Consider the following 25,170-nt stretch of genomic DNA (forward strand, 5'->3'; position numbering starts at 1 on the left):
ACATTAACATTCGCTTTTCAAGCTCTGCCAGTGAGAGGCATTTTGTTGACACCCCATTTTACAACCTGCATTTAACCTCACATGGAGGGTAAAAGGATAATTTCACCTTAGAAATATGCATCTTTATTTTGGTCACTAGATCATTAATCTCATTTCACCAAAATGATCTTGATATTGTAACGATCAAATCGGCTGGTCATAAGCCCTAATTGAACCATCAGATTGAAAGTTATCATCAAATCAAGTTCTAATAGCCGAGATGCACTATCACAAATTGCGTCCGACTATATGTGATTATGAACCATTGATGTCAATTGGTTATAAGTATAATCAATTTGAGAACGATAATGTGTCATAATTTGATTGGTTAGGACTACATTTTATGGTAGGGTTGCATACACCTAATTAACTAGATAGTTAAACATTAATTATTCAATGATTAATTTATGCAATTATTTTTTAATTAGAGTAAATTTGGAACCAGTTAAGTCTGAAATGAGAGTGATTGGAATCATTTAATGTTAATCGGGAACTAATTTGGGACCTATTAATGCTAATTGTGCTGAAACCATTTTCTAACAAATAACCTATGCTCACTATTTCATCAATATCTCTCAGAATATTTTGAATCTGTGAATGAGGTTAATTTTCCTAAAAACTAGACATCCGAAGCTTCAATTTGAGCACAAAAATGAGACAATTCCGATTAGAATTGAGTCATACATGATTTTTCAAAGTTGGCTCTATAGGCTGTTACAACAGCTACGAGAAAACCGAATTTTGGCTTGCTCCTCACTCCCACCAATCTTTCCATTTAATGCACCAGATTTACCCCAATGCTAAAATGAGGTCTAGGTTCATGAGTCTTTGTTAACCCTCATTAAATGGCCTTCCATTCATATTTCTTCCACCACTACTATATAAATTCCCCTTCTTCTTCATTCCAAGACAAAAAAAAAAAAAAAAAAAAAAAAAAAAAAAAAAAAAAAAAAACTTCATCTCTTCTCCTCTCTTGAGTTCTAGTGAAGTTGAGTAGTCTTGTCATATCTTGGTCTTCCTGAGACTCAAGGTATTGAGTGAGACTCACTTTCCCTCTCCTAACTCTTCTTTTCCTCCACCCTTAGGACCTCCCTCAAGAGTCTCCTCCTCCACCATATGGATCTTGCATGAAGATATAATCCCTTTCTCTAATTGTTTTTTTGTGTTACCATCATGAAAGTTTAAGATTAAAGCATGATAATAATCATTTAAATTCCTTTAAATATGTTTGAATATTTTTAATTGTTCTTATATGTTCTTCACATATTCATGCATAACACTAGTTTCGATCTTAAATCCACATCAAAAATATGAAAAATATGTTTGTTTAATAATTCTTTTAAATTCTTGAATCTAGGATATCACCATCCACACACATTCACTAGAATTTATCTTTTAATCCAAATGAAATGCTTAATAAATTGAATTAGGATTTATCATATGCACACACTTTAAATTTAACATGCAAATTGATTGATAACATATTGGATGATGTGATATGAATGTTGGCCACCATAGTCTAAAAACCGGTTTCACCGGGCAAGGTGGGTGCCTAACATCTTCCCACCTTGTAACATAGTCTCCGAACTTAGATCAAGGGTTAATAGACCAATGTTTATCCTTGCAATTTTCAATTTTTAGATTGTAACTAGACAACAAAGCTATGTATTTTATCTTAGATTGTATTTAGGACCAAAACCATGTAATTTTCCTATGATCAATGTAAATTCAATTGAAAATTAATAAAATGAGGAAATTTTCAATTTTGGTTTTCTTATTTATCCCAATAATTAAATAAGTGGCGACTCCATTGTAAAACTCTTAATCTAAAGGGGAAAATATAACTAGTCAAACCTTCATTTTGAGAGGCAATAACACGACTCCACCCATTCACGTGGGTTTGGCCCAACATCCTATAAAACGGGGGTCGGGGGCGCAGTCTCTCACAATATTTCAGCACATTTTTCAAATTTCGGTGACCGACAAACCGACTGATGCCTACTCTCACCCGAAACCAACTCAACCGATTGATGTCGACGATCGGTTTTGGGTTCCTTTGCCCTCCACCCAACACCGACAGGTTGAGTCTGAGTTGGGTCCAAAACCGACCCGGCCTGACCCGTGGACAAGCATAATTAAGTTGATTCATTTTTGCGGGTCCAAAAAATCCTACCCTAATCAGTATTTTTCCTTCAATTTTGCACGAGTTATTAGGATCAGATCCAATTTTTAAAAGTCCTACTAGCTTGCATACTTAATTTATTTTCAAAGATATGAGTGGTGTTTTTGAACCAACTTTTATTGGAGAAATAAAAGTGACACATTATATACTTTGAGAAGATGGAAACAACACAATGCAAGTCGGGAGGGGGAGGGAGGAACTAGACATATCAAGGGAATAATTAGATATTCAAAGAATTTTGAACACTCAACCAAAAAAAGAAGAAGAATAAGAAAAAAAGTGGAGGATAATCAGAATGTGCTAATTTATATATATATATATATATATATATATACACATATTCTTCTCCTTTGTTTCATCTCCCTCTAGCTCCATCCAAGTTAGGCTTTTGTTTCTCGTTGGACATTACCTTGATACAACAGATTTTATATGAATATCAACTTGGAAGTTGGAAACAACGCCTAAAGTCTAGGATGCTATATTTAGAAGACGAAGACCAAATCAAATTTTATAAGCAGTGACCGACCCCCCCCCCCCCCCCCCCCAAAGTTAAAAAAAAAAAAAAAAAAAAAAAAAAAAAAACTGGTATACATATATAATCTGAAAAATTAAGATTTCCCTTATATATATATTTTTGGATCTCCTTTGAAATGTTTAGATATTGACCCACAAGAAAAATAAATAAATATGGATTGAAAGTATAACATCAATAACCAACAAACTCTCAAAAAAAAAAAAAAAACGACAAATGTGTTGAAATGTTTAAGAAATACTTATTTTGTATGTTATACTTTGTCCAAATGTTTATAATATCAAATGTTTAAGAAACACTTATTTTATATGTAATATTTTGTTGAATATGAAATAGATGTTAGTTTTTATTTTCATAAATTAAAAAGAAAAAAAAAATTGTTTTAAGCTTTGGTCCCCCTCAGGTTCGAATCTTGGTTTCGTCCCTGTTTATAAGTACTTTATTTTGAAAGGAAGTATACGAAAGTCCCTAGGAAAAGATAGTGAAGTGAACATTTTACTACAGCTTCAAGCCTTCAAAGGTTTAGGTTCCACCAAGCGGTATTTGGAGTGATGGAGATTTGTAACTTCTATCTCAATTCACATGAGGGGAGTCTCATATTTGGGAAAAATATACCCGGATATATGAGTCCTCTCTCTCACTAAATCTCAATTCACATGAGGGGAGTCTTATATTTGGGAAAAATATACCCGGATATATGAGTCCTCTCTCTCACAGTTAGTGAGAGAGAAGACCCATATATCCGTATAGTAACAAACATGGTATACCTCCTCCTCATCTTTGTAGGGTCCATCTCATGTGAAAGAGATGTTATATATAACAGTTACACAAAATATTTCCTCTCAACTATCATTGCCTATTTTAAATATAATAGTAAAAAATAACCATAGAAGATTAGAAGGTAATAATATCTGTAGGGGCGGTTTTTGGGACCCAGGCCCAGCAAGTAAGTGGTTCTGGTCCAAAAGTCCCCAGACAATGAATTTGTAGAGAGCGAGTTACAGAATTAGGGCTACACGAAGTGAACGTCAGTTAGATGTTTGCCATGCAGCATATTGAACGTGAGAATATTCCATTTTAGTTCACAGGGTATCGATCCGAGGAGACGTATAAGTGCACCTCTTGCTCTTGATTACAGACTACAGAATTCTTTCACCTCTCTCTCTCTCTTTCTTTTCCCTCCATTCTCCGATCCCCTCTTCATGGGGATTTCCTTCTCTTATATAGCCTCCTTAAATTGATAAGGACCTTATACTTGTTAACCATCTAGACCTTCACTTGAGTGCCTGTCCCATCGAACATCTTCCTTTTCTTTCTGTGAGTTGCACTGGCCAATATAACACTGTTCGCCTGTCTTCTCCACATTAATACGACTGAAAAAATAGCTTTCTTGCATTTAATGCGGCAATTGTGGCTTCTCCCTGATGTCTTACATTTTCCTCTTTCCTGCTGTGTGAGGCTCACCCTCCTACCCACGTTCACCTGGACGGGTTCTTCACTATGGAGGGGACGCACATTGGGCCCATATTTGTGTGTTCGAGGAGGCATTCCTCCTCGGACGTCTTTTAAAACAAACCAGGCTGAACAAGGTTGGGCCAAAAGTCACTTGGGCCCCTATTCCTTGTTGGGTCATGGTTAAGCTTCGTGTGGGTCCCCAGGCCCATTGTTGATTTTGGGAATTTCACCCCTACAATATCAAAGTACTCTTTTTGCAGGAGAAAGTGGGAAAAAAAAACTCACTTGTTTTGATTTTCATCGAGAAAGTGATGCAATGACTCATCCAATGATTGAAAAATGTTCCAATACTCTAAAGTCTGGGTTAGTTACACAAGAGAGAGCCTCAAACCATCCAAATACATAGTTGAGAGCTTGACTTATCCGTTTAGCCATGAATAAGTCTAGTAATACAAAATTTCATAATTTTTATCATTTTATTATATTTAATGAGGTGATATATTATGATTGGTTTACAATAAAAATAAGATTAACAATAGACCTGTATGAAAGAGATATATCAATCACAACTTACCACTTCAACATGTTGTGGGAAAAAAATTATACATATATATATATATATATATATTGTGTTCTTAACAAAACTATGAAATTTATGGTTTTGACCAACACGTGAGTGAGAAATAAATTACCCTTTTACTACATAAACTTTACAAAATTTAATGCATTATCAATCACAAAAAAACAATTCAAACATTTGCTTGTTAGGTTGTTGAAGTAACACCAATCACATTTATTTTCATATTAGTTTGTAAGTATTTTATATTAATATTGATATTAACACAAACATTTTCCTCATTTATGTTTCGGGAGTCACAATTACCACAAAAGACAGTAGTTCAATTATGTGAAAGTGGACAAGTGGCTCTTCTTATATACTCATTTTTCTTTTCATTTTTTTTTATGTCGACATAGTAAACAAGAAAAATGGAGCTTAAAAAGTGCGGAACAGTATTTGCTCAACATCTCTCTTTTATTTCTGAAAGGTAGACCATGCCTGAAGCCATGAACATCAACAATTTATTTATAATGGTAATACAAATACATCGTGCTGCTTGCATAATGCAAGTATTTCTCAATACAGACCATACCATATTCTTATTCCGAATAAACAGTATGTAAAAGCAAATTTTTATGACATACAATACCAAGTGCAGGCAACATCATAGATACATAACAAAAGGAAGCAAGCTGCATCTACAAGGTGGGAGGGATCCATATATAACCATGTGTTTGAACATAACCAGCTTTTGCTAGCAGTTTGTCTGCTTCTGCAGGACCTCGGCTGCCTGGTTGGTATGGAAGTGGCTTCATTTTACCATCGTCAATTCTGTGCAGAAGAGGTGTGAAGATCTCCCAGGCCGCCTGTGATTGACAGAATATTATCATCAGAGTGGGAACTATCACTACATGCTACTATATGTTATGCTATCTACAATGTTCATACCTTCAACTCATCTCTGCGAACAAAATGCTGCTGATCACCTCTTATTCTGCAAAACAAAATTCCCATTTTCAATAATTAAGAATTCAATGCATTGCAAAAATATTAATCCTCAAATCCCTTGTCCCATATTAATATTCACTAGAATTGTGTATGGAAGGGTAAGGATCGTACGTGTCAAGAATTAAACGCTCATAAGCTTCTGGGATTGTAACCCCTTGATAACGTTGCCCATATGACAAGTCTAATTCACTTTGGGCGGTAGACATCTCCAGTCCAGGCTGCTTGACCTGCACGAGACACATTAAGCAATGGGTTTTCAGAGCAAAATAGAACAATTTTAGTGACCCTTATGAGAGGATTTCAGTAAAATTAAAATTTATATTATTTTTCTAAAATTTTTTGTAATTGTAAAAGCTGATAATATGAGCAGTGAACAAATATATATATATATATATACACGCACAAAACAATAGCCATAAAAGTATGATATAGTATGATGCTACTAAAGTTATTGCAATCCAAGTGCTTGAATCATTATTTTTACTGATCAATGCATACATGAAGCTAGTGGGTATCTCCAATATGGCATACTTAAATGATCACAAGTAAACAATTAAGATACACAGAACCGGTGGAGAAAGAGCCATCCCCGATCCAAGATAGGTGAAACATGAACACGTACACTGGCATACAGGGTTCAGAGCTTTACATTGGGAACTATTTTCAGATCAGAACCAAATTTTCAGATATGCACTAAAATGTTATTTTGAAAGATAGTCAAGGAAAAATCTGCAGCCCATATAATTTTACAGACAAGCAGAAGTGTAATGTTCGTTACTTTACATGATGCCCCACAAAGTCTTCAACAACACACACACATGAAACCATAAAGCAGGTACCAGCTCAAACATTGTGGGAAAAATAATTCTTGTAATGACGTAATTAGAATCACTAACATACCGTAAGCTTCATGTACATGGCTTCTGAGGGTTGAAGGCGTATTACAAACTCATTTCTCCCTTGTTTTTTACCTAAACAATGACATAATGTTCAATCAACAAATAAATCAAAAACTTGTAACCAAACATGTGACAGGACAAGCATAATACAAAAGCAGCATTTATGGTCTTAAAAAGTACAGAATGAATGTAGAAATCAAGTAGCTATGAGGCAGCAAGAAGAGTAGTTATTGTATGGTATTGTATAATAAGCAAGAAGAGTACTTATCAAAATAATAGTAGTAAAGAACAATCTTATTTCAGAAATAGACAATGAGTGATTCTTCTTATTCCCCAGTGCAATAATCTTCACAAAAAATGTTCACTTAGCTAATAATCGTGACTATTCACTTTAGATACCAAAACTATAGTACAAGAAATACCTTAGAAAATTGTTACCATACAATCATTCATGCCCCAGTTTGATCATAACTACAAGACATAAGGCACTACCGGTAAAAAGGAACCCCCCCTCCCCCATAAAAAAAAATTGTAAACCAACATCCATTGAATATGCTAAACCTATTGAAAGTGATTGTCCACACAAATTAAGCCAGATCAGAAAGCTCCTTTCTGCAAATCACTTAACATACAAAACTATAGAAGACGTACAATGGAAGCAAGCAAAATGTTGAAGATTAGTCACTGATAATTCTTAAGTTCTGGTGCCATACATTTGAATATATCACCAGGAACATCCTTAAATTGAACTCTTATTTCTGCCTTTCTCGAATTCAATGCTTTCCCAGCCTTAAGTACAAACGGGACACCTGAGAAGATATTGAAAACAAAATTGAGCTTTCAACTTCATTAATCAATGCATAACTCTGTGTGTGTGTGTGTGTGTGTGTGTATTAGGCCTTTAAGATATTTACAGACACCCCAAGGTAAAGGTTCAGAGATTATTTTTCACTGAAATATAAATGAGATTCAAAAGAAAAATAAATAAAATTGTAATATAGATTGTACCTTCCCATCTTTCATTATGTATTCTCAGAACTACAGTTGCAAAAGTTGGAGTGTTTGACTGATCAGGAACTGTTGGATCATCCGTATAGCCTTCATATTGCCCAAGAACAACCTCTTCATCTTTAATTGGAAGAACTGATTGAAGAACCTGAGATTCAGGTAATAAAGAGTAATCAATGTAAGGAAGCATGTCTGGAACTCAAAGCACGTAATAAGAAGAAAAGATTTTATAGAGAAAAGAGCTTTATGCAAATGGTAAAACATGAATATATATATATATATATTTTAACATCTTTGGAAAGCCCTTATGCTCCTCAAAATCAATAAAAAAATATATATGCTCCTTTTATTCATTTAGAAAGTAGATTTTCATCAATAAATCTCGCTTTCATGATGACATTTTGGTTTCTTGCTATATCAGAGAGGTTTTAGGGCATAAATATCAGTAGATAATAGCTAAAATGACTTCCCTGCAACAAGTAGTGAAGATGCCTACCTTCACTTTCTCATCCCGGATGTACTCAGGTTTGAGAGAAACAGGCTTTTCCATAGCAACCAGGCAAAAAACCTGCAGTTGGTAGATAATTAATAAATAATATAAATAAGTCAAAAGTAAAACACCTTTCTTTTCATGTGATATGTTGGGAGTTTGTATGGTAATGGGTTGCAAGGAAAGGTTGGGTAATAAAAATATGAGAAAAGAAGGTTACAGTTGTGGAGATTTTTTTTTTCTTTTTGATAGATAACAGTTGGAGATGTTAACACTACAGACACAAGGTCCACCAAGTTCCTATAAGTATCCTATCCCAAGCAAATGTCAAACATGAATAACCAAAAAGAACTCAAACACTACAATTCAAGACACAAGATGGCACTGTTGCTTCCTAAATGCTCAAGCAGAAATAATTAATCCAGAATAAAGACAATCAATCATGCAAAGATGACAGCATTAAGCATATGAATCTATTTCATCCTAATACCAAGGCGTTACCTGCAAGAGATGATTTTGAATGATATCGCGAATAATTCTGCGCAGAAAAAAAAATTAATTAGTTAGTTTTCTTTGCTAATCAAGATTCATTATTATATAAAACCAGGTAAGCAAACACAACAGATTCTCAAAAATGTTATAAGCCATTTAGAACTGAAATTTTTAAAATTTCTTTTCCATATCAGCAGAGTATAGAAATTGAATTAATAATGAAAAACAATACCAAATTTATAGAATAAAACATTGCAAGTTTTAAAATACAAGAAAATTGAATAGTAAAAAGAAAATTTTAAAGAAGGCAAAGGAATGAATGTTTGTTTGAGTCCTGCTCAACAAACAACTGAGACACAAGCATGTACTGAGCATATACCCATATTCATCAAAATATCCACCACGACCATCAGTCCCAAAATCCTCCCTAAACACAATCTGCCAGAGAAAAATAAAAGCAAGATATAAATTAAAATTTGTGGCTTATTAATGCTTCATAATATTACAGCTACAGTAGGTGAAAATGAAAGTCACAATATTAAAAATTGACAAGACTATACATGTAATTAAGGGGACCACAAGATTATCACTTGAACTAATAGTTTGCCCTTACTTTTATCACCATTTATGTACTTTCACAGCCTCACCACAGGTGAGTAACTTTCAAGTTTCAAAAATTATCTGTGAAAAAAGGATTCTCACCTGTACATTGTCAATGTTGTCACGATTCCAAAGGGGCAAGAAGAAGCGATTTGCAAAACGAAGAACCAACTGCATATGTAATATAAGAATAGAATCAAGCAGAGTCCATGAAACTAAATGAATAATAACTAAGATCTAGTTATACAGATATTTGGCCAAAATAAGTATATATTTTATACATATATTACCAGATTCTGCACCAATTCCTTTCCCAGATAGTGATCAATACGGTAAATTTGTGGTTCTTCAAACAACTCTCCAATCTGGGTGCTGAGTTGCTCTGCAGATTCCAAATCTTTGCCAAAAGGTTTCTCAACAACAATCCGTGTCCATCCACCAAGATCAGCTGGAAATTATAAGATGAAATCATTCAAAAATTTCTGTATCAGATATTCTAAGCATGCATCTTATTCAGGAACCGCAATGCCATCATGCAAGATTCAACCATCTAAAATTGCCAAATTGTCAATATACCTCTTTATGCAAACACAGGATGCGGACAATTGACAAAATAACAACATAGACGGAATTGTGACATTAAATGGGAAATCCAAAGGCCTACTTTTCATTTTCTAAAATCCAACTATGTAAACAAATATATTATATATATATATATATATATATATATATCTTTCAGAATTTCCCCTTATCATCAGAGCAATGCTAGAAAGAACTCAATGCTACTAGCAATAACATCTTTGTAAATCCAATGACAGAATTCAAGTTTCTAAAGTCACACTTAATGGCAGAATCAATTTCTATGTGCACAGTGAGATATGAAGCATGAATGAAAAAAACAGGCACCTTGTATACACAACATTACTTTTTAATCTCCCCTTCCCGCTCTAGTTGGGGCCAAAAACTCACTTATAAATTTTTTTACTTTACATAAAGAAGCATAAAAGAAGCCTAAAGTGAAACTTCTAAAGCATTGCCAGACTAAAACATAGTGCCCTGTCTTCTTCAACCAATGGCTCCTCAGATGCATCCATATGTTTCCTTTTTTTAATCTTTAAGCTCCTATTAAGAAGCATGTCAAAGAAAATTTAGGAATGTATATAGGAAGACAACTTCATTGTCTATTTCTGAACAACAACCTTCATGAAATATTTTTGAACAACAATATGAATGAAAAATGCACCTTCTAAAAATAAATGACCAAACAATAGTAGCCAGTGTTTATTAATACTTCCAGCCATAAACCAAAGATGGGTTAGAAAAACTAACATTTATTCATGCTGAAATTCCTTATCATCTTGCAGACAGATGGATAAACTGATGGAGGAAGTGCAAGATAAAAGAGTCTCCGAGATGTTCCCTCCACACTATTTTTTGATAATTCATGCTCTGAAATTTCCTTATCCAACAGCCGGAAGCCCTCCTCAGAATCATAAGAACCACTTACATATTTGATCTACAAAAATAAATTAAAGCAATTACATGTTACTTGGGTGCACCACAGAAATGATTCCAAAATGATGCATAAAAAGGGGGTCTTTTATTTTATAAGGGGTAGAGGAAGGAGAGATTCGAACTAGCGGCCTCCACTTCATAGCCAATTGTTCACCCCTTGAGGTTGATGCAGGATAAGTTTTGTACTAACCAGTTCTAGAAACTTGGATAATTTCTCCACGTGCTCTGGTGAAGCATTTTTGTCATTAATAAGATATCTGCAGTTATTAATCATATCTCAATTAATCCTCATCATTTGCTATTCTTATAAACAATTAAAATATAATTTTGAAGAAACAATTTGTGAACAGACATAAGATAACAATCAAAGAAACATGAAAGTAAACAAAACAAGGAAAAATTAGAAGGTGCATTTCTGTTCTTCCTTCTAAGTATTGAGCAAGAAAATAAGATTTATTATATTTATTAATTTATTGAAATTATTGCAAGCAGGGAAAAAATTATGGATAATGATATCAAACATTGTTGTTCTTCTCGTTATATTCACTTTGATTAGGATATAATATTTAGAAACAGACAACAGAAACATAACTCACCCCCGTATGCGGTTTCTTAACTCATCATCTGAAATCTTAGTCCTTGCGTAGCCAAAAATGTGAACCTCATCAGGTTGTAGAAATCCCTGGGGACAACCAGTGCATTTCAAAGTGAGTATTACAGTTCACAGCTCCTAAGAAAAATCATGAACTCTAGTTCCCAAAAAGTCTTAACAAACAGAATTCTCAGTTGTCTATCAGAGTTGCAAGAGAATTCCATCAAATGAGAACACTAGAAAATCGTTCCGTTTATACATTTTCATGACCAACTATATTGAAATTCCAATAGAATAAGTAAAACATTAAATTTTCAATCTTTGATTCTAAAACTGATTAAAAACCTCCAATAACTATAATTCTAGAAAACTATATACAAAATGCTACAAAGGGGTCCAGCCAAACCTGTCGAAAAAGGTTGAAGAGTGCCGGAAAAGTCTTCTTCTTGGCAAGATCGCCAGAAGCACCAAGCACAACAATTGAGAGACACCCAGTTTCAAGGACATTCTCATTGTCTTTCCGGAACGAATCGCTTTTTAAACCAACTCTTTTCTCAACGTGCCAACATCCTGATTCCATCTTTTTAGGCTGAACAGAAACTTCTCACAGCTACCTTAACAATTGCTTGTAATCTGCAACAAAAAATAAATAAATACAAGCATGAACTATAAAACAGAGCTACTGAAAATGACTGGTATTGGTGTATGCATATATAATGATTTCATTTCTTTGCCACATGCATTCAATGGCCCATTTTTAATTCACACCCAACTACTTTTTTAACCACTCAGATCCATCAGACTCTTAAAGTTCAGAGGAAAAAAAAAAAAATATATATATATATATATATAACTGAATGTCAAACTCAAACCCCCACTAGTTTTCTGTTTGGTTTCTCAGAAAATATAGGATCAGAACCCCCCCAAAAAAATGTGATTTACCTACCTGACCGTTGGAACAAACAAACATATTGCTTTTGACAGTGGAGAATTCAAAATTTTTTATTCCTCCTCGGATTTCTCGACAGCCAAAAGACAAAAAATAAAAACTAAAAATCCCACAAAAAAAAAAAAAAAAAAAAAAAAACACTAAAGAATTTCACTCAAGAAACGGATCCCAAACTCCAAAAACGCATAAACTGACAGATCCAAGCTGGGAATTCGAAATCAATGAAAATGGAATTCAAAAGCAGTACAACAGAACGACAAGAAAATCAAGAATCACGAACCGGGTCGTGAAAATGGTATCAAGACAGGTACCAGAATCAGATGCCACAGCCAAAAAAAAAAAAAAAAAAAAGAAAGAAAGAAAGAGTTTTGATGGATTTGCCAAGAATTTGCAGATTTTATAATAAGAAATGACAGCTCCAGAAAAAAGAGAGATAGTGGGGGAGGCAGAAATAGTGGGCTTAGGAAAATATTGAGGCAGAAATGGTGGGCAAATTTTAATTTTTGTGATTTTTTATCCAACAGTTTTGTGTTGTTCAACTTCAACTTCTCCACCAACTCTCTCTCTCTCTCTCTGGGAATTCGAAATCAATGAAAATGGAATTCAAAAGCAGTACAACAGAACGACAAGAAAATCAAGAACCACGAACCGGGTTGTGACAATGGTATCAAGATAGGTATCAGAATCAGATACCACAGCAAAAAAAAAAATAGAGTTTTGATTGATTTGCCAGGAATTTGCAAATTTTATAATAAGAAATGACAGCTCCAGAAAAAGAGAGAAAGTGGGCGTGTGTGTACACGTACGTGTTAGTAATTGTGTTGAATAAAAGTAGTACCTTTTTATTGTTTGATGCAGAGCTTTGGAAAATACTGAGGCAGAAATGGTGGGCTTCTAATTTTTGTGATTTTTTATCTAACAGTTTTGTGTTGTTCAACTTCAACTTCTCTACCAACTCTCTCTTTCTATATTTCACAGACTCTCGGGTCGTACTTGGTTTGTGCTTTGGTACCTACCGACGTATAGGAAATACTATCACATTCAGGTAGATGACCGTAAATAGGTTTTCTCACTTCACGCCAAACTCCTCCTTTTTTTTTTTTTTTCTTTTTCTTTTTTCCAAAAATGAAACTATGTTTTGTGAAAGTTTATCCAAAAGTATGAGTTTAGTTATTTTATTTCGGTAACTTTGTTCAAAAAAAGAATTTTTGTTAAAAATGGGAAAGGGAAAAGAAATTTGGAGATTTTTAGCTTTGCTTTGCTGGGGAAATATTTTTTAAGGGTGTTTGTTTTGTTATGTTAGTTGAAGTAGAAAGAAGACATGGTTAAAACAATTTGTTCTAATTTTTCTTTATTTTATTTTGATGAATTAATAAAATAATATTTTAATTCTTAATGTATCCGTTTGGATTCAACGTTCCACGTCCACGTTTTGTTGAAATCCGTGTTTTTTTTTTTTTTTTTTTTTCCTTTTATACCGCATTTGTTGACTTTTTCATGGTGAACAGTGATCCGTCACTGTTTACGGACCCACAAATTACACTTTTCAACAAATTTTTTATTAAAAATGGATCCCACGGCACTATTCACACATTTAAAAATTATTTTACTACAGTATTTTCACTTTCAGTTTTCAGTTTTAGCAAAAATAAGTTCAATCTAAACAAACCCAATATATTGATATAGCATCATTTTGAGTTTCAATCAGTTATTTTAGTTTGGTAACTTTGCTCAAAAAATAATTTTCACTAAAAATTGAGGCTAGGGGAAAAAAATTGGAGATTTTAACTTTGCTATGTTGGGGAAATTTTTTTTAAAGTTAAATTATTATTGGTTCTAATTTAAACTTATCACTAAACTTATTTTTTTTACACCAATAACAACTTACCACTTAAGATTTGTTGTGAAAATATTATGGACATACTATTTCTCCTTTTTTAAGGGTTTTGTTTTGTTATGTTACTTGAAGTAGATAGAAAACATCTTTAGAACAATTTGTTCTAATTTTTTTGTTTTTTATTTTGATGAATTAATAAAATAATATTTCAATTCTTAATATATTGAAATAGCATCATTTTGAGTTGAATTAGAAAAGTTACCGGAATAAAATTACTAATTTTAAACTTAAATGACTAAAATGATTTTTTTGGCAAAGTTACCAAACTAAAATGACAAACTTCAAATTCTAAAACTAAAATGATTTTTAGGTAAAATTAGTTGGTGCAAATTGCATTTTTACCATTTTCCTGAATTTAAAAAAAAAAAAAAAATATATATATATATATATATATGTAAGGACACGATTCGTAACAACCCGTAACAGTGTTGGGTTCGTACGTAAAAAGGCCCAAACAATATCATTTGTAGAGCATGGGTTTGAAAGGCTAGGCCTTAATCACCAAACGGTGGGTTTTTCGTGGTGTTCATACATGGTTAAGTCGTTTTCGCCCTAGGAGTCTTTCTCCTGGAGGCGGGCTGGAAGGCTCTGGTTTTTTGCCATTTTTCCCAGCCAGTCCTCTGGATTCCTTTCTTTTCCTTTTATACTCGCATGTGTTCCTTATCCTTCGTCCACGTGTAGGATCGACTTTTCCCAGACTGATACTTGTCCCATCAGCCCATACCCAGAGTGGTTGGGGGTGGTTGTAAAAGCTGAAGAGTATGGCTCTGTCAGGTGCAAAGTATTGAATGGCAGTAAGGGCAGCTTTCCCTGGTCGTTATACTTTCCAGCGTATCATTCTCTATTGACCCAGATATTTTTAGATTTTCTTCCAAGCTGGTCCTATACCGTTTTTGCCCTTCCTTCCGGTGAGACCTCGAACATGCCGAGGACTGAATCGTCCTCGGCTGTAGCCCAAGGCTATTTTGTACTTGTATTACCGAGCCTGGGCCATAACCTTCCTCGGCTTGGGCCTTTGGGCCCCAACGAATAAATGGGCCTGACCCACAAATTATTGGGCCCCACAATATATATATATATATAGGAGCTTATAATTATTTGGCTTCTTCTTTTCTTTTTTTTCCTTTATTTTTTCAAGATTAAGATATAATTAGAGATTTATATCACACTACGAAGCAATAAGTCCACCATCCGAATACCATATGGGCTTTGTTTTTTTAAATTTTTTATTAAAGATAGACACCATGGGATGTATATACTTTAAAAATAATAATAATAATAAGAGATACATATGGGGGATACGACAAAACATGAAATATCAACCCCATACAAGTGGGGGATGGGGATCTTTTTTTACAATCCTTTATTGGCTTTTATTTAAAATGTTGGAAAATGGAAACCAAGACAGGGACCGGGGTGTTGGTTTATCTTTATCCAGTGTGGAAGGTGAATTGATATTGATTTGGACGGATCGTACACATTGACCGTGCTAGGATTACGAGTGTAGGGGGCAAGATACACTCAAAATCAAATACTTAAAAAAATTGTTATAGTCTAAACCTTCATAATTGTAACTCTAGATTAACCCAAAGTTACTCATATTTTTTTATCCAAGCTACTTATAAAAGAATATATATGTGTGTGTGCTTTTTTATCCTAAGTTTCTTTGGAGAACTTTATCAAACACTTAAGTTGCAATTATCCTATGCTAATGCTTTAAAATAAATTTCATAAATCATTTAGAATCCAAACAGAAACTCACAAAAAGAATTAAAATTTGAATAAAAAAAGTGTACTTTTTGTCAAAGCATGGAAGTATTGAACAAAAATAGAGTATGAAAATTCAAAACCAAGCTTTACATATTTTATATTTTGCCTTTTCTAATTGGGCCAGGGGGGTCCCCTAGTCCAAGCATAGCTACGTTCCTACCCATACATCGAATTTTATTACTAGTCTTTACTCTAAATCTGAAACGACCATGAGTGGGTGAAGGTGAATTACGATGGTGCGATCTTCACGAACTCAAACGAGGCAGGACTGGGGGTGGTGATTAGAAATGATAGTGGTTTGGTCATAGCTGCATTGTTGAAGAAAATCCCTATACCTTGCTCGGTGGAATTGGTGGAGCTGCTGGCAGTAAGGAAAGCAGTACATTTTGCAGCTGAACTTGGCTTTCTTCAGGTTTGCTTAGAAGGGGACTCTAAAATTGTGTTTAAGGCATTATTGTTGGCTACTCCCCATCCCTCTCTCCATGATCATTTTGTTAAAATACATTCAGTCTATCTTGAACTCTTTTAGAGCTCACTCCTTTTCTCATGTAATAAGGCAAGATAATTCTATAGCCCATGCCTTAACTAGGTCTAGGAGAGTTAGACTTTATTTCCTTTTAATTGTTTGGATGGAGTTTGCTACTCTAGAATTTTCTTCTCTTGTAATTGCTTATTTTCCAACATGATTCTTAATAACATCAGGATGGATTCTCTTAAAAAAAAAAAAGTTTGTGGATTATAGATTAAGATTTAACGAGTTTATATCATATTAGAGTTGACAAATTCATCCCCCTCAAAAAAAGGGTTGACAAATTCATTTAATAAATGTGTTGTATTTATATTCAATTCACAAAATCCGTTTGACTTGTCTAATTTGTTTAACTAAATTTTATTTTACCAATATACCCTTTAAAATCCTAGATATATAAACTTATTTTATTTCCTAGTAGCATTCTCCTAAGCATGGACGGAGCTACGTATGGACTTGGGGGGCAATGCCCCCACCCCCCCTCCACCAATTTTTTTAAAAAAATATTAGTATATTAATAGGTACTAATTTTAGCAATTTTGTTCAATAAAATTACACTTTACCCCTCGTAACAAAGCCATTAATTTTTTTAAGAGTAATGTTACAATTACAAACTTTTTTACAACAATTTTACAAACTATTGAGGTAGCAAATTCTTATTGGTTTATACACTTGCATCACTTTTTACTTATTTATAATTGCTCACCACATTAGCAATTTGTAAACATTTTGTAGTTTTAGCATTTTTCACCTTTTAAAGACCATAAAAAAATTAATAGATTAAATCTAAAACAAAATATACAAGCCCAACAAAATTAGCCCAACAATAAAAATTACCAATAATAAAGCTAAAAAAAATTAAGCCTAATTAACCTATTTTACCCAAAACAAACAACCTAACCATTCAAAAAGTTTTAAACAAAAATCCACAGTTCTTAAGCAGTAGAATCAAAGGTCAGAGCCGCCGCACACAATGAACAATAGAGCCACCTCCCTTAACTCTAAGTCCTGGCTCTGTCCTTGCTCCTAAACCCCATGGTTGCCTCTCACTCGAGTAAGTCATACCTTAATCTCAACTCACTTCACCTTATTTTCTTAGCCACCGTCACCCTTTTGTCATTGCAACGCCAAGCTTTTATTGCCCTCGCCCTCCATTTCTCTATATCACTTGAAACCTTAGTCGTCCTTGTCCTTTACTTTCATCTCTAAACTATTTTTCCCATTTTTTTCTCACATTTTTAAGATACAAGTATACTTTAACACAATTTATAAAAAAAAAAATAAATAAATAAAAAATCAGTAAAAAAACTAAATAAACTGTTCTCAAATAGACACTTAGAGTCTCTAAATTTTAGCCTTTCTCTAATGTACTCAAACTCTTAGAAATTATTAAAAATATAAATTTGAGAAGTAGTCTAAAATCAAAACATAACACAAATGGGAAATTAAGTCCAAGTGCCGAATTGGCACTCAAACTCGAAGTCTCCAAAACTCATGGCCAGTTTGGATGGAGTGGGGAAGGAAGGGGAGTGGAGGGGAGTATAGTAGAGTTGGCTAAAAATAAGCTAATTTTATGCTAAATCTACTCTACTCTACTCTACTCCCACTCTCTCCCCCTCAATCCAAACAAACCATCAACCTCTCTATGACTTTTTTCGATTTCCCAGCCCACAACTCCAAATTCTTTGGACTAATTTAGTGAAATGAAAGCTTTTAAGAGTCTTAAACTCATTCCAACTCTCTAACCTCAAGGCTTCTCTCCCTCTATAAATATAGGGGACTCCTTCAATTTCAAGGTGCATACAAATTTTCGATAATAAAATAAATTAAGTTTGAACGTGTAATTTTGTTTGATGATAGGTTTGAACCCAATTAAATAAAATAAAATGAACAAATATAAACCTTTTTTTTTCTGTTTTTCTCCAAAAATAAAATCTTCACAAATTTTTTTTTCTTTTTTTGGTTTTTCACTCCACCCTTTTTTTTTTTTTTTTTTTTTTTTGGTTGGCGAACGGCATGGATTAAGTGAAGACGAGATTCAATTAAGCAATTTAAGGCCAAACCGAAAATATTAGAAGCGAGTGGTTAACGCGGAATTACGATGTGCTATACAAAATACAATTTGCTTGTTGAATTACTACGAACGGAAACCGCGAAAACGACTCCCGGCTTTCTAAACTGTTGATTTGGTGCTTCGAAGACCACAGAAAATGGCTGGTCTCATCGAATCATATTTTTTTGATCATTCCAAAGGAAAGTCAAAGTTTGACACAATTGTTTGGACCACGTTTAATTATTGATAGAGTCTCATGCTCCCTCACTATATGGCCACGTGGCCCCACGTCACCAGTCTGGACTTTCCGGACATTGCAAAAGATTCACTTGGGGTCCACTAGATTATACACAAGTTTTATCTTATGTCATTACATATATGTTTTTTAAAAGGTTTTGTGATTATATTTAAAATGTATATTAATTTGTCAGTTTTAATTAACTCAATTAAAAAATTTTATTGTCTCTCAAATAAAAGAAATGAAATTCAATTTCCACCTGTTTACACTAAAGATCGAATGATGTTTTGACTTGATAATAAATAGTAATCAACGTAGAGCGAACACTATAAAATTTAAAATGGAAATTTTTTTTTTTTGAGAAACCACACTTTATTTCTTGAATATTCCAATTTAAAATGAAAAATTATGAATACTCTGAGAGTATTAGAAATGTGTACTCCCCCTCACACATGAATTGTTGGTTCTACTATGAATTTAATTAATGAAACTCATTATTATGTGAGAGGAAGGAGTATGCATTTATGGTATTTCAAGAGTATCTATAATTACTCATTTAAAAAATTCATGTTAACGGGTGCCTCTAGGGCAATTAATAATAAATTATTATAAGAAAGTTTTGATACTACTTTAATGAAAAATATAAAAAGCTGTCAACAAATTTATTTATTTTTCTCCATAAAAAATTTTAAAAAATAAATCCTAAATTAATATCCTTAAGCCATCTATTAACATTTCTCAACTTAAAATACTATATTAATGATTAGAAAAAAAAAAAAAAAACGAGTTTTTTTGTAAATAAGCAATTGAAATTATGTAGTCGGCAAACAAGAACCCAAAGAGAGGATGGATCCAAGCGGAGTATAATATCACAAAAAGGGAAGAGCAATGCTATAGAGACTCTCTATCACAAAGCTGTGGAACACTATGATGGTGAGGTCACAGGTGATCTCAGGAATTGGCTTATCTTTTAAACTTTCTAGGTATGATGATGTGGTTCAGTGGTTGGTAGTAGGTGATTGGTGTAGTTTGGTTCTTTTGAGTTTTGACCTCGTTTTGGAATAGGGAAAAAGCTTTATTAATGAGTGTTATGTTGTTCATTAATAAACTGAGTATTATGTTATTCTTAAGAATTAGAAATGTAATGAATGAGTGTTAGTTAAACGCATGTTTCAACTACAAATCTACAATTATTACTTATGGTTAGGTGGGATCCACTAATTCAGACTTCTTTTTTTTTTTTTTTTTTTTTTTTAATGAAACACTAATTCAAACCTAGAAGTCCAATGTACTATAATAATATCCTATATATATAAGTGCTTGCCATATGAGATAAAGGGTGTGGTTTGAATCTTTAGGAGAAAGTTTTACACACATATATATTTAAATTAAAATTTAAGTAGAATTTTTATCTTATATATATATATAAAAATATTATTAACTATTCTTTCTCTCTCTCTCTATAAATATATATATATATATTAATAGGAAAAATTAAGAGAAAATCTAATTAAATTTTAAATTGGAGTCTAATTTTACGCCACGTATCTTATCTAATTTTTAAATTTGTGTGTCAAATGAATTATTAGGTTTAAAAATTAAAGAGTCTAAATTCAATTAGATTCTAAATTAAAGTTCAATTTTGTGCCACATATCCTATCTAATTTTTTTAATTTTTGTGACAAGTGAATTATTAAGTGCAAAAATTAAAAAGTCTAGATCGAATTAGATTTTAAATCATATATATAAATATACTTGTACATATGCACAGTGTTGTGAAGATTGGTCTTCCTTATTGTGAAGACACGTAGTATTGTTGCAAATAATTAATGTGTGTTTCACAAGCTTTCTTTCTCTCTCTCTCTCTCTAAAAAAATTTCATAATTAGTGAAGCAACAAATTGTGATTTGTTGCTAACAACTTACTGTTGTGTAAAAATTGTACAAAAAAATTACCCCTAACTCATTTAAAAAATAACAACATTTGTCGGTGTAATGAACATGTTAATAGGAACTATAATTAAAACCAAAGGATAAATATTTATTTTTTTGTGAATAAAGGATATATAATTCAATAATGTGGCCCGGCCTATTTTATTTCTGTGCAAAATATTTTTTTAAAATGATAATTTTTATGCTTCTCTGTATTTGGTGCAATTGAAAATTTTAGTAAATGAAAAATGATTTTGCAGTCAACATAAAATTACACCAGAAATGATAGAAAACATCTTACGATTTTAAAAACCATAAAACATTTTTCACTATAAATATTTTATGTAGAAAACATTTTAAATCAAACAGACATAGCGATAATGGAAAGTGAAATAATAAAATAAATATGAAAATAAAATAATAATAAAATAGTTTAAGTTATGTGGCAATTCACAATGTATATGATTTAAAAAAAAAAAAAAAAAAAACTAAACATTTATTGAACCATTAAAATAATTTAAAATAATAATTAAATTTATATAAAATTTCTTTAGACTTTTGATAATTTATTTTTAATTTAAGTAATATTTTAAATTTCTTAACATTTTTTAAATAAAATTTCACTTAGAGCAAATTAATTATGTTAATACAATTAATGTGTTATAGTTTGTTACCCTCACACAATAAAAACATGTCATCTGATGTGAATACTCATGTTAAGGATTTTTTTGGTATTTTGTTTTAATAACTCTATGGTTGGAGGAAGGAGATTTAAGCTCTAAATCTCTCCTATAGAAATATCAAGAAGTGCCAACGAATTGAGCTACAAAGTTCTTAGACATTAAATTAGATAATACAAACATAACATTTTAGTCTTAACTTTATTTATTAAAAAAATATATTTTAAATAATTTAAAATAAAAATGAAACTTAAAAAAAAAAAATTTAAAAAACTTTTTGCAATAGAATTTATGGAGATATTTTCAAGTTGTGTTGTTCACTTGTTTGTTTGTCTTCTCCTTCCTTTCAAAGTTTTAAGGGTGAAAAGTGTATTTCAGATTAGCATACCAACATAGAACCGTAGAAATCAAAGCCCAGCTTGAAAAATGGGACTTTAAAAAGGAGAAGGTTCATATACAAGTTTTCCCACTATAAAAAGTTGTTTCTAACCAACGAAGGTTGGCCTGAGTGGAAGGGGCTTTGGTCGCTTAAGCAAGTGGTCTCTAGTTCGAGCCCTTGTGGATGCAGCAAACTTTCTTGGGAGAGGTCCCCACCTTTGGTGCCCGACAGTACCTCGGAGGATTAGTCCCAGGCGAAGCCTGGGGATACCTTGGGAAACCCAAAAAAAAAAAAAGTTGTTTCTAAAGTTAATTATTGTTCAAGCCACATTCAATTTTCAAGGTCAAAACCTTTTTCTTGTATCTTCGTACTTTAAAAACTGTTTGGAAATTTTTTTAACTACGTTTATTTTCTTTGTTCTTTCTTTCTTTTTCTTTTTGCTAAAAGGGGATACATCATTGAACAACAAAATCATACAAAAGATCAAGTGGTAACAGGAATTCAAACCTCCTCAGGGAAATTCGCAAGGAGGAGAGTCCCAAATCACCATGGTGGAATGCCCCTAAAATACGAACAACATTATTACAATTCTACATAATTAATCCGATTAAAGGAACTCACACCTTAAAGTTGGAGATGATATTATATCATTATATGTATTCGATACATCTATTTACTCCATATGAGAGGGTAGATATATATATTAGATACATGATAGATTTTCTCCTTATGTTGGAGAAGCCAACATTTGATGACAACTTCGTTTGTCAATTGTCATCCGACAAGTCTTTTGGTAGGAGTTTAAGGGATCAACAACTACTGATGCATCACCTTCAATCATTGCTCACTTTACATTCAACGCTAAGTTTATAGCTCAACAAGCAGAATAGGCTTTTAACTACTATAGAATTTTGGTCCAAGCCTTAATATGAGTGAACCATTATTATTATGGTCTCTAGGAAAAACTACCATACAAGCCTTCCCAACTGATATGAGCTGCATCAAAGTTGAATTCTTTCCCAAAAAACTTCATGAGTCTAGGCCAATTTGGAGATGAGGGAAGCAACTTTTTTGTTTCTAGGATCTGGATTTGGAGAAGAAATTTGTGAAATCATTGTCAACCCATGACATAAGCTTATCACATTTCTAGGTTTTACTGTATATTTCCCATATATATATATATATATATATATATATATAAAGCAAATTCAACCAATGAAACTAAACAATGCCAAAAGACTACAAATGAATTTTTATATACTAATAGTTGGTTGGGGTTGTAGATATGAAATAAATATTGAGTTTGAACATTTAAGAGTGATGGCACATGATGCTGGTTCAGATAAAAAAATATTAATTTTCATCGCTTGAATCCGAAACTATCAGATTCTAATTTTTAAGTGGGATTGAGGTTAGGTTATGGCTCAATTCATTTGAGGGTAGGCATGTAAGGTGTAGGATCTTAAGACACTGGTTCTTCAACATATAAGCTTTCATCACTCTTCATAAATATATAAAGTTAGGATCAAATTATATATCTAATATAATTTTAAGCAATCGTCAAATAACTTTATATGGGCCATTTTATAGTGCTAAATTTAGCATTAAAGCTTGTACCATGTCTAATCCTACCATTTTGACTTATTGCATGGCTAAATACAGGTCATACCCTGTATGCAAAAATTCTGAGACCACATAATAAATTACAATTTTGCCATAACTGTTCATGTAGCAGACATTGATTGGTAGGAAAAAAGTGGTAGGTTCATGTGAAAGTGATATGCAGCCAATCATAATTTGTCATGTAGAATAATTGTGACAAAAATTGTGACTTTTTATATGGTACTAGAATTACTCGCATGGATAACTTCTATTATGTCACAGGTGCACACTTTACCATACTATTTCAACCTCCATCAAACTTAATAATTAAACATAATAACTACATTATTGTCTCCCTGGCTAGTCTTGGTACATGCATTAAAATTTCATTCAATTTTATGACATATTCAGCCAATAATAAAATCCTACAGGGTCACAGTTTTGTCCTTTCCATAAAACAAGTCTTGTAGGTTTGGAATCAGGTGCCGGGTTTGGTGTGGATAATATTAACAAAATTTTCAATTATATATCCCATTTTGTAATTTGATATTGACCGAATCTCTCTTTCCTACTGAAAAAAGGAACCTTTTGAGTATATTCTTGTTTTAATGGAATTATATTTTTTTACCCCAATCAAGAGTAGACACACAGGTGAAGTATGAGTTAAACAACTGAGGCCAACAGATAAATATTATATGATTAATGTCCACTCCATCACAGAAGTGATCAATTGAGACATGGTGGATAATGTTTCATTTATTTAAGAAAAATATTCCAATGACCTATTGTGTTTGTGATAGCTCTTCTGCTCTAATTCCAACTAATTACTTGAATTATTCAGTTCATCTCACCAATCAACTAGAAAAGTTGCCAGAAGAGTATTTAAGGCCTCAGACGATAATTCAAGTAATATTTTTTTTCTTATATCAAATAATCATTGCTAAAAATTTTCACGTGAATTGTTTATAAAGAGTAGTATATAAATAAACTAAACTTGTTTATTTTAAATGTTGTTAAAATTGCAGGGCATACTGCAGGGCATAGTGCAGGGCAGAGTAGCATGAAGAGTAGCATGAGACAAGATACAAGTGTGATGGCTAGTGCAGTTGTTGCTGAGGTGAAGAGCATTAACCAAGCCACGGGGGTCATAGGGAGTGCAGCACTAGCTGATAGGCAGTGCAGGGACCAAGCCACACAGGATGCATCAATGTCTGACCAGAGTGGCACTGAAGTCTGGGAAGCAATTGAAGCAGTCCCACATCACGAGTTCTTCATTCAAGAGCGCTGAGGATTTGATTCCCGTGATTCTAGGGAGTAGTTAGTCGCAATTGACACGTGTATGATTCTAGAAGTTTAACTAACTGATTTTGGCGCCACATTTGATAGTTAGTTATGCTCACTGTGTATATAAACAGAGCATAGTGTATTTTATTCATTAACTTCGTGTATTACATTTTGATCAATGAAATTCTCTCTATTATATTTAGATTTCTCTCAGATTTTTTCATGGTATCAGAGCAGCTAGCACAGTTTACACTGATTTCCTAGCTTTTAGTTTGGTTCCAGAAGATTTTCTTTCGTTCCAAACAGAAATTTTTCTCAAGAAAATTTCCTTGTTTTTCTTTTGCTGAGAAATCGTTCGAGAATTTCTTTCTGTTTCTTCTTTTCATTGAAGTTTCTTTTGTTATTCAAGCTTTGAAGATCATTCATGGCTTCTGTTGAAGGAAATGATCACTCTGATTCAACACAACCTCAATCCATGCGACCAGTT

The 25,170-nt window shown here is 32.8% G+C and overlaps 1 protein-coding gene across 4 annotated transcripts; it reads right to left on the reverse strand.

Moving 5' to 3' along the window:
• Positions 1-5,266: 5,266 nt before the first annotated feature.
• On the reverse strand, positions 5,267-13,328 carry LOC126714695 (glucose-6-phosphate 1-dehydrogenase 6, cytoplasmic). 4 transcript variants are annotated; one of them, XM_050414958.1, is made up of 16 exons: positions 13,159-13,328; positions 11,778-12,004; positions 11,376-11,461; positions 10,970-11,036; positions 10,594-10,780; positions 9,555-9,712; positions 9,367-9,435; positions 9,044-9,102; positions 8,674-8,710; positions 8,179-8,250; positions 7,683-7,830; positions 7,388-7,483; positions 6,676-6,746; positions 5,887-6,002; positions 5,716-5,761; positions 5,267-5,633 (listed from the first exon to the last, which is right to left on the reverse strand). In XM_050414958.1, the coding sequence occupies exons 2-16, from the start codon at positions 11,949-11,951 to the stop codon at positions 5,466-5,468; spliced, it is 1,554 nt and encodes a 517-aa protein (XP_050270915.1). In that variant the 5' UTR covers positions 11,952-12,004; positions 13,159-13,328; the 3' UTR covers positions 5,267-5,465. The 4 variants fall into 4 exon arrangements, with proteins under 4 accessions (XP_050270915.1, XP_050270917.1, XP_050270916.1 ...); XM_050414960.1 differs by lacking the exon at positions 13,159-13,328 and adding an exon at positions 12,970-13,124; XM_050414959.1 differs by lacking the exon at positions 13,159-13,328 and adding an exon at positions 12,601-12,919.
• Between the last annotated feature and the right edge of the window lie 11,842 nt (positions 13,329-25,170).

Source organism: Quercus robur, chromosome 2 (assembly GCF_932294415.1).
Source record: "Quercus robur chromosome 2, dhQueRobu3.1, whole genome shotgun sequence".
In the NCBI taxonomy this organism is placed as follows: Eukaryota; Viridiplantae; Streptophyta; class Magnoliopsida; order Fagales; family Fagaceae; genus Quercus; species Quercus robur.